Below are 10,127 nucleotides of genomic sequence, written 5' to 3' on the forward strand. Positions count from 1 at the left end.
GAGGGGAGGGGGTATAGGAAGGTCAGCAGAATAAAATAGACACTAGGAGTGCTGTATGTATACACATGGATGTATAACCAATGTGATCCTGCAACCCGTACACGTGGAAAAATGAGAATTCATACCCCATTTGAATCAAATGTATAATATGTCAAGATCATTGTGTTGCCATGAGCAACTAATAAAAAAAATAAAATAAAAAGAAAATTGATGAAAAGTACTTCTCAAAAACAGAGCACATTAGTTTCACTAGAGGCTACAGGGGAAAGAAATATGAAATAATATGGGTCAGAAATGTTTCTTTCTAACTTCTTTTTAATTTTTATAGAAATTTTTGTGGTTCTAGGGATGGACCCAGGGCCTCATGCATGCTAGGTAAGCACTCTACCACTGAGCTGTACCCTCAGCTCACAAGAAAGTTTTCTTTTGGCTCTGAGACCATAGAATTGTCCAAACTACTTAGTGAGAAAATTTTGGGAAAAGAGATGCAGGGATAAGAAATAGACATAGATGACATTTGCTTCCTTTTCTCTAATAGAGAACTAATGAAAAGAGATGGGTCACAGGAGACGAGGAGAGAATATATTAATTGAGTCTTCTGTTTGTGAATAAATGGGAATAACAGTATTGGTAGAAGGGATGTTTAGTTTTGGAAAGTTTCAGGAACTGATTTTCAAACCTCAGTTCTAAAAACTAGATTGCTATGCATTAGGTTGCATTATATACATTATATGGAAATAGGCTAATTTATTCTCAGTTCTTGAACAAAATGAAATGCATTAAAATTTAGCAAATTGTGAATTAGAACATTCAAAGTATTTTGGTACCCTAGTCAAACAAAGCTCTGGTTGAACACAGAGATCCTTCCTGACTCTGTCCTTTGTTCCTGTGCTCCCCTCCATCTCCATCTCCCTCCTTTCTTGCAATCTGCAACTTGCCTATCCCTCAAGGCTATCTCTAGCAAGCTTTCTCTGAAAACTCTTCTTTTGGAATGATACCTTTTCTTAAGGCAATCAGAACAATTTGATATTATTCTGTATTGTTCAGGAACTTTTTCATGAATATTCTTTCCTATTCATTCCTATTGGAATCACAGTATATATACATCTGTCACAGGATTGGAGCAAACCACTGTGGGTTGGTTGATAACGGCTTGTAGAATTGATTGACTAACTGATAATTGCTGGGAGCCATTAGCCAAGTAGGTATGACAATTTCCTTGCCAGCGTACCCCATGTTGCTGACATTTTGCAGTGACATTGAATGTAGTTGACCTTGCTCAAGGACCAGGGCGGATTAGGGTGTTCCTGGTTTAACATAATCGGGTTTAGGGCGTTCCCAGTTTAGGTTCCAGGTTTAAGGTTTAAGATTATTCCTGCTGGGAATAGGGCGTATCCTGCTGCCTAAGTTCCCCTTGAGTTCTCACGGGATTCAGACAGTATATTTTGGGAGACAGAAGCCCAGAGAACAAGAATTTGGGAGAGAACGTGGATTTGGGCAGAGAACGTGGATTTCCCCAGAACGTGTTTGTAGACGGCTGGTGTGAGTTCGGGAATAAAGAGTTGCTGTTTGAATCTACAAGCTGTGTGGTGGCTCGTGATTTTGTGCCCAGCCAGACTGCGGCAGATAATATATATTTGGATTATAGCAAGATACAAAGTGCCCTGTGTCTGACATAATCTCTCAAAAATATCACAGAATCATAGAATACTACATTAAGAAGAGGACAACACCTTAGTGGAGGGGGAGAGATCAAGGCCAAGAGAGCTTCAGTGAGTTGGTCATGGTCAGAGAGTTAGTTGGTGGCAGATCTTGGATTAGAAATCTGGTCTCCTGCTCCAGGGTCTTGAAATGTGATAATATTTTGGAGGTGAGTACCATAGGAAAATACAGGGTTAATTATTTTATGATAGAATCTGATGATATGGTAAAATGAGAGTAAAGAGTACTCTGGGTTGCCAAGAGCAACATGGCCTTTCAAGTTAAGTTAGGAGAAGGACCTCCTCTCCAGGTACCCCTCTGGAAGACAGACCTTCCATTTGTCCCTTCCTTCCTTAAGAGTGAAAACCCTGAGCCAGAGAGAATCATTCTTACTCCGTAACCAGAGTTACAGGTAAATGACTAATTAAGGAACATTTTCTTCTGGAATGTCTTGGTGATGGTCCCTTTGTTTTACTCAGAAACCAACTCCTCAACATCAACTGGGTTTTGGAGACCATTTAGCTGAATTATGATGTGTGTGCTTTAGCTAATTAATACACCTTACTATATAGTGTTTAAGATTAGACTTAATTTCTGAAACTGTTTCAAAAGAATTTGTTCTCAATATATTCTATCACTATTAGAAAAACCATCTATTCTCAAAGACCAAGTTAGTCCGTGTCAACTTATTATTTCTATCAGGTAATGGTTGAGGTCCTGTAAGTTGAAGACCTAATGTGATCTGGTAGAATAAACCCTGGAAGCAGAAGACATTGTCACCAGTCCCATATCTATGGTGTAACTGCTGTGGGACAAAGCACATTTCCTTCTTTGCTTCAGTTGTATCATCTATGAGGTGGATAATTATTGTCTCTGACAGGATTAATCTTCCAAAACTTTTCAGCTTAGGCCTTTCCATAGGCTGATCTGCTTTGTGCATTTTGGAACAGAAAAACATTTTTGAGTTGCCGGGCTCCTTTTCAACAACAGTGTTTCAACCAAGAGGGTATCCTGAATTGCATTAGTCATATACAGCATGAGGATATACATACAGCTTGAAAATTAGATTCTAAAACTACCATTACTTTAATTTTTGTCTTAATCATTAATTTCCTTTGAATATTAAATACAAAAAACTTAAAAAGAGTACTACATTTTATTTTTTGGGGGAAGAAAAAGGCAATGAGTTGGAAATGGAACACCACTATTACAAGAATAACCAATAAGGAAGCAGATACCTCTTCTTACCTCTTTCTGTGTCGTAGAGGTACACAAACTTCTCCCATTTGTAGTGACCCAGGAGACTCAGAATAGCGCCCTTCAAGGCTGGGCGCATCTGGATGACAAACTGCACATCTGCATCAGTGGGAAAGCTAGGTGTGACAAAGGACGTGTGCAGGGCCCCACAGAACGAGGTCAGGGTGTTCATTGACATCTGGTCATAGAATCCAAAGATGGCATACACCCCTCTCGAGAACTGGGAGCAGACTGGAACGAGAAAAAGAAAAAGAAATTTCAATAGGCCCACTGTCCCTTGCTGCAATATACAGTTAAGCTCTAAATTACATGCTTCAGAAGAAAAGCAAAACATCAGAAAATTTCTAGAAGCCTTTGAAAGCCCAGTTACACAGCAGGAGAAGAGTAAGAAAGGCAAGAGTTTATATGAAATAGTTACATATTGTCTATGTCTACTATGACCAGAGGAAACTAAAGAAATGTGGGAAGGAAAGAGATCAAGCTTTCTTGCCCTCTTTCAGCAACCCTCCCAGCTCAATTCTGAGGCATTTGGGGCTCTTGTATTTTCACCATAGCTGCCCAGGGACCTTTTAGTATAGCTATAACCCCATCAAGGTACAACTTCAAGGGGTCTTTCCACCCCTTCAGTGCTTTTTCTTTCATGTCACAATAAACTGATAATTTAGTCAAACTAATTGCTAATGACATGTAACTATGTTACACAATGCTTCAACAACAGCTTTTGTATGATTAAGACCCTTAGTGTAGGCTACTGATTTAGAGGACTTAAGATTCTGGACATGCTTGGAAATGACTGGTCTTTCAGTGCCTATTGAGTCACACAGGGTAGGTGGCTGCCTATTCTGCCCATGTACAATTGACAAAGTTCTATCTTGCATTTATTTTGTATATTCATTATCCTACATGTGAAAATTTCATGTCCCCCTCGTGGTTGCTGTCCATTTTCCTTCATTTCGAAGTGGGCCATGTCACTGCCTCTTCCCTCTTCTGGCCCAGATGAGCTTAAAAAATGTGAACCAATTTCAATATTAGCTTCAGGAGGACATAATTAGCAAAGCAAATCAGCTACAACAACACCGTGTGGTGCATTCCCAAACCAAGTGGAAATGATCTTTAGATTATCTGCACCACTGCTCCCTTCCATTCATGCGAAGCAGACATAACAGGCTTAATGTGGTGTGATTTAAGGGGTCCTACATGGTCTCCCTTTCTGCTAGGAAACCCTAAGTGCCAGTGTTAGGCTTGCTTCAGGTTTAGGGTGTTGAAAAAGAGTTTGTGGGTTGGGAGGAGGATTAAATAAAATATTTTAAGGCCATTATCGTGGTAAGATGAAATGCTCATTCAGATGCCAAGTTGAGTGGGAAAGTGAAAAGATTAGTTTTGATGGAAATGAGTGGATTGGAGAACAGAATTGGATCCTCACTGGGAGGAGAAACAATAAAGGTACTGGGCACTAAAAAGAAGAACGGCATTAGATGTAGGATGAAGGCAAGTGGAAAACCAAATTAACTTATTTCTTGACCCTCTTGTGAGAAATATAGTTTTCAGTGTCTGTGGTATCTTATTTTTTTGCACATGCCATTTAAATCTGTTTATTAGGGCTGCTCTCTTTTATCAGCCCAACTCATTAGTCATTGGCTTGAGGGTACCATTTCAAAGATTATCAGCCACTCAGTCATCTCCAACATGGGAAACAGTAGCCTTCTACTTGAGGAATTCTAAGTGACCTCAAAACACATGCACAGAAAAGGTTTTTATGTTAAAAGGAGAAAGCCAGCTAGAGAGTGAATCTAGGGTACCTCTTGGCAGGGGACACAGGGAGTACTCAAAAACCAAAAAGGATGCCTTTGGTTATTACCAAGGGAGACACTAAAGAAAAATCCCATTCTCAAATTAATCTTATAAATGGAAAGTTTTTGCAATACCAGTTCAAATCTTAGTACATATAATGTTCTGTGAAAGATTGTCCAATTTTATGCTAATATTTTTCTCCAAAATTGGTAATAAGTGTGATAACAGCCACTGATAATAATTACAGCCAATAATAGTGATAAACAGTACTTAGCTAGGCACTATGTTAAGTACTATACAAACAGTGTTTTCACAAGCTACTAATACATTGCTACTATTACTATTTAATCTGAAAAAACATTCAGCATTTGTTTTTTGGGATTGGCTAACTTCACTTAGCATTATATTCTCCAACTCCATCCATTTACCTGCAAATGTCATGATTTTATTCTCTTTTATTGCTGAGTAATATTCCATTCTGTATATACACAACAATTTCTTTATCCATTCATCTACTGATGGGCATCTAGGTTGGTTCAATGGTATAGCTGTTGTGAATTGTGTTTTTAAAAAAGTTGTTAAAATAACTTTTGTACACAAAGTTTAACACAAAATTTCATAGATTAAAGTGCAATAAAATCCTGTAATAATTGCTTCTAAAAAATAATTCTGAGGCTGAAAAATGTTCTAGCTATTAAGTGAAGGAGCCAGGATTTGAACCTGAGTCTGTCTGTCTTCAAAACGTACACTCCTTGGGACCCAAATCCAACAATGTCATTGAAGTGTAACTGTTGGCCCATATCATATAGGGTTTCCAGATTAAGCAAATGAAAATATGACATTTCAATTAATTCAAATTTCAGATATATAAGTTATTTGAGTATAAATATGTCTCAAATTCATACATTACAAATATTTGTTGATTATCTGAAATTCAAATTCAACTGACAATTCTGATTTTATTTGGTAGCCCTAGAAAAACAACCTGTCTTTACTAATGGTCATGGGACTAGATGGCTGAAACACAGAATCACGATCCTTCAATCAGAATGATTTAGTGAATAGCTGGTAATTCTCAGGTCCATATTGACTAGTAAGTAGGAGATGAAGATCCATAAACCCTATACAAATATAGACTTCTGGGAAGATGAAACATATTTTCAACAGCCAGACTAGATTATGGATAATAATTGAGGGGAAATTGGTTAATGGAAAAATATGGTATTATTCTTCTATTGTTTTTGAGTATTGGGGTATATAATTAATCATTACTTGTTTAAATGTGAAATGTTCATATTTTATTTATTAAATTTATTTATCTATTTATTTAGATAACAATGCTATAAACCCATCATCCAACCCAAGAACTGTAACATTACCAACAACTTGTTTTTACTTCTATGTTTCTCCCTATTTTACCTCTTTCTTGACAACCCTCCTTCCATAACTGTTATCTTGGATTTCATATTTATCATTAATTTTAGTCATTTAAAAATATATAAAACACATATACCTAGACACTATTCTTTTATTTTTGTTTGTCTTAGGACTTCATAACAAGGGAATCAGATTTTATATGTAAAACTCAGACTTTAGTAAAATTTTATGAATCATCTCCAGAAAGGTGTACCCTTTGAAAATTTTAAGCCTATGTATGATGGTGAGCAGAATGAGACAAAGGAAGACATTATAGGAAGGAGTGGGAAGGAGGTGTGAGGGAACCAACTGAAAATCAAATATTCCAAACTAAACATATACCTTTGGTTGTGACTCAGGTGAGGACTAAAGAGTATTATAGATTAGTAGCAATCCTCAGGGAATAGTATGCTACCATAGTCTAAAAAGCAGACACATGGTGGTAGAAATAAAAAAGAAGATTATTAAAAATAGAAGAAAAACCAGCAGAGTAGAGGAAGGGAAATAGGGAGAGGAAAAAGGGAGGGAAAGAGAATGTATCAGGGGCTGAAATGGAGCAAGTTATATTCCAAGCATGTATGATCATGTCAAAATGAATCCTACTGTTAGATATAACTGTAATGCACTAATAAAATCGTTTAAAAAGTGTTGAGAGAAAATCAGAAAACATTCTATTCTTTTTCATATCAAAGAGATAAAGCTGTCCTGGAAATACTAACCCTTGTGTAGAGTTATCCTTGCTCCATCTACTCCAACAATTATAGATAACATTAGAAGGGCCAGTGAGGAGTAGCTCAATGGAAAATAATAGTTACCATATGAGGACAAGATTAATAGTCTCTGAAAGAAGCTGGGGAATAGGGGACCCAAGAATGGCCTTTCAAAGAAGATTCTTGGGTCTATTCCTAGCTGCAGAAAGTAGGGCTGAATAAAACACTAATCTGACCCACAGGATAGGTTGTATGTTTTAAGGTCCTTAGAATGAGCTAGAAAGAAACTAAACATTTTTTTAATTCATTGATTTTTTTTCAAGCATAAAATTTAGTGATGGAATCCTTTCTACAAATGAAATTTTAGGTGGAAATGTCCAATATATTAAAAAGGCAAGTGGAGCTCCACTGATTGAAGAGAGTTCCACTGGTCTGTTGTTTCCCTATCATAAAGAAACTGACACAAAGAGGGCTGGGGTTGTGGCTCAGTGGTAGAGGGCTGTTCTAGCATGTGTGAGGCCCTGGGTTCGATACTCAGCACCACATGAAAAAATAAATAAATAGAATAAAGGTATTGTACAACTAAAAAATAATTTTAAAAAAAGAAACTGGCACAAAGAAAGGAAGTATCTTATACAAGGTCACACAATGAATTATGAACCAGTCTCTTAGAAATGCTTTATTGACATCTTATCACCATTACTCCTCCAGAGCTATCTAGGGCAGCATACGCTGGGATTCCCTTGGCATAAAACTGACTTGCCCTCCATACTTAGCTCTCAGCCAAGGATTGATCCACCAGGGTTGTCCGATGACTTATCTGCTGACTGCTTCTCTCAGTTCCCTCCTGCCTCCAAAATCACCAATGAGAGCCAGTGGCAGACTGGTGATTTGGGGGAATTATGATTCTTTGGGAGGATACTTATTTTCTTTCTCTGAATTCTTATTGAACCAAAGTCTCCTTGGTGAATTGCTGATGGGAGAACTATTTATCTTGGTAATTTTATGAAGTCATGAAGCTACAGAGAGAAGGGCATTAGCTTCTGAGACAGGCAGACCTTGGTTCTAATCATTAGCTGTGTGCTATTTTGCAAATTTCTTAGCCCCTCTGCTCCTCTGTATAGGATTGTTATTGTACAGGCAGGTCCTGGAGTTAGACTATATAAATTGAAACCCTGTATCCATCTTTGTTAGACAAGTTACTTAATATCTCTGTGCCTTTGACCTAGTTTCCTCATCTGTAAAATTGGGATAATAATAGTGCCTGTCTTAGTATTGCTGTGAAAGTTAAAATGAGTTCATTCGTGGGAAGCACCTATAACAGTGCCTGGCACATGACAGATACCAAATTATTGCTAGCTATTTATCTGTTCAATAAATATTTATTGACTATTAACTATGTGCTAGACACTCTTATAGGTGTTGGGAGATACTGGAGTGAAAAAATATCCAGTCCTCTTGGAACGTACATACTCATGCGGGGAAAATACAATAAATGAAATAATTAAGTAAAATATAAAAGTATGTTACTTTCCTATGGCCATCTCTTTTTAAAGCATCCTTTGCCCTCTGTTAGCTCTATCACATTATCCTCCTCACAGTAACCACTGCCCTCAATCTCATACTGAGTTCATAGGTAATATATTTTTTTCATCTCTTTTACCTTCTTTCCCCATTTTTTCAGTGCTCTTTTCTATTCTCATTTCTGGGTAATAATGGGTTAAGAAAGAAGCCCTGCTAATTTGGCTCAAGAATGTGTTGCTGTCCTCTGTCTCTTCCTCTTCCTATATAATGTCTCAGTGCTATAAAATGCTTCCCACCCGGGGCCTCTATGCCCTCTCAGTATGAAATAGCTTGGTTGTCTACTCCCTAAGAGTGCCTGTCTTCATCTCAAGCCACTAGCAAAATACCAAATTCTTCTCATTGAGAATGTCGTTTGTGACTACATCCTGGATTCCTGGGGACTCTAGTGTAGCTCCCCAACTGTGTTTCCTTCAATGGTGAGTGACAAGCAAGGCTGGAGCCAGCTGTCACGCTTTTATTTATAGTCCCCAAGTCTGTAGGGTGAGGACAGGTATTGTTAATGTACAGTGTGGCAGCTAATTACACCACCCATGTTCCAAAAGGCATCATTACAAAAATGTCAAACAACTTGATTATCCCAAATATCAGAATAACAATATTGCATATCATTTACAGAACACTTTTGAATTCATACCCTTTTGAATCAAGAAGGAAAAAGGAAACTGAAATCTCTTGCTGACTTAATGATCACATTTGGAACAAGCAGGAAGCAGAAAAATATAGCTATAAGGGAGTTGGTGGAGACATATCAAAAGGTTTTCTATATAATACCAGAGTATAGTGGATTTTAGTGGGCCAAAGAAACTAGCACTGCAAAGGACCTTAAGAGATTTCTAAACTTGTAGTGTTGATCATTGGTGCATTTCCAGTCTGGTAAAATAAATATGTGTGTATTTGTGTAGGTGTGTTTATGTTGGGGTAAGAACAATGACTATTATTTCTTAGGAAGCATGGTCCTTTTATGCTTTCTACTTTCTAGTGTTGAACATAGAGTCCTTTTTATTCTGAAATGGTGATGTTAATGATAATTATGTGGTCTACCATGGAGGAGATTATATTTGTGTCTATATCCTGTATCTTCTATTGGTATACAAAATCATTATCCCTCAAAAGATACCTATGTCCAATCCTCTAAATCTATGAATTAGTTACATGGTAAAGAAGAATTAAAATTCCAGATGGAATTAAGTTTACTAATGGGCTAACCCCCAAACAAATTATGGTCTGGGGATGTAGCTCAGTGGTACAGGCCTGCCTAGGATGCACAAGGCCCTGGGTTCAGCCCCCAGTATAACAAAAATAGTGAGATTATCCTGGATTATTTACATGGCTTAATGTGATCATAAGGCTCCTTAAATATGACAGACAAAGGCAAAGAAAAAAGCCAGAAAAAGAGTAATATGATATGGGAAACATCTGACTGGGCTTTGCTAGCTTTGAAGTTAAAAGGGGGCCATGGACTATGGAATGTGAGTGGCCTCTAAAAGTTGGAAAAGGCAAGCAAATGGGTTTTCCTTTAGGGCCACCAGATGGGATGCAGTCCTGATGACACCTTGGTTTTAGTGTGGTAAGACCCATACCAGACTTCTGACTTGCAAAAATGATAGATAGTAAAATTATGGTCCTTCCTTCCTTCCTTCCTTCCTTCCTTCCTTCCTCCCTCCCTCC

General features: G+C 37.6%; 1 protein-coding gene across 3 annotated transcripts in view; it reads right to left on the reverse strand.

Annotated features, from left to right (window-relative positions):
* Positions 1–10,127, reverse strand: part of Gria3 (glutamate ionotropic receptor AMPA type subunit 3) — a 269,270-nt gene that overhangs the window by 199,745 nt on the left and 59,398 nt on the right. For all 3 annotated transcript variants that reach the window (XR_007344989.1, XM_048797096.1, XM_048797097.1), the window contains one exon: positions 2,950–3,189. Coding sequence is in view for 2 of the 3 variants with exons in the window: in XM_048797096.1 (XP_048653053.1) it covers positions 2,950–3,189 (240 nt within the window). In the remaining variant the exon portion in view is untranslated. The remainder of the gene's footprint in view (positions 1–2,949; positions 3,190–10,127) is intronic.

The sequence above is a fragment of the Marmota marmota genome, unplaced genomic scaffold, assembly GCF_001458135.2.
Source record: "Marmota marmota marmota unplaced genomic scaffold, marMar, whole genome shotgun sequence".
Classification (NCBI taxonomy): domain Eukaryota; kingdom Metazoa; phylum Chordata; class Mammalia; order Rodentia; family Sciuridae; genus Marmota; species Marmota marmota.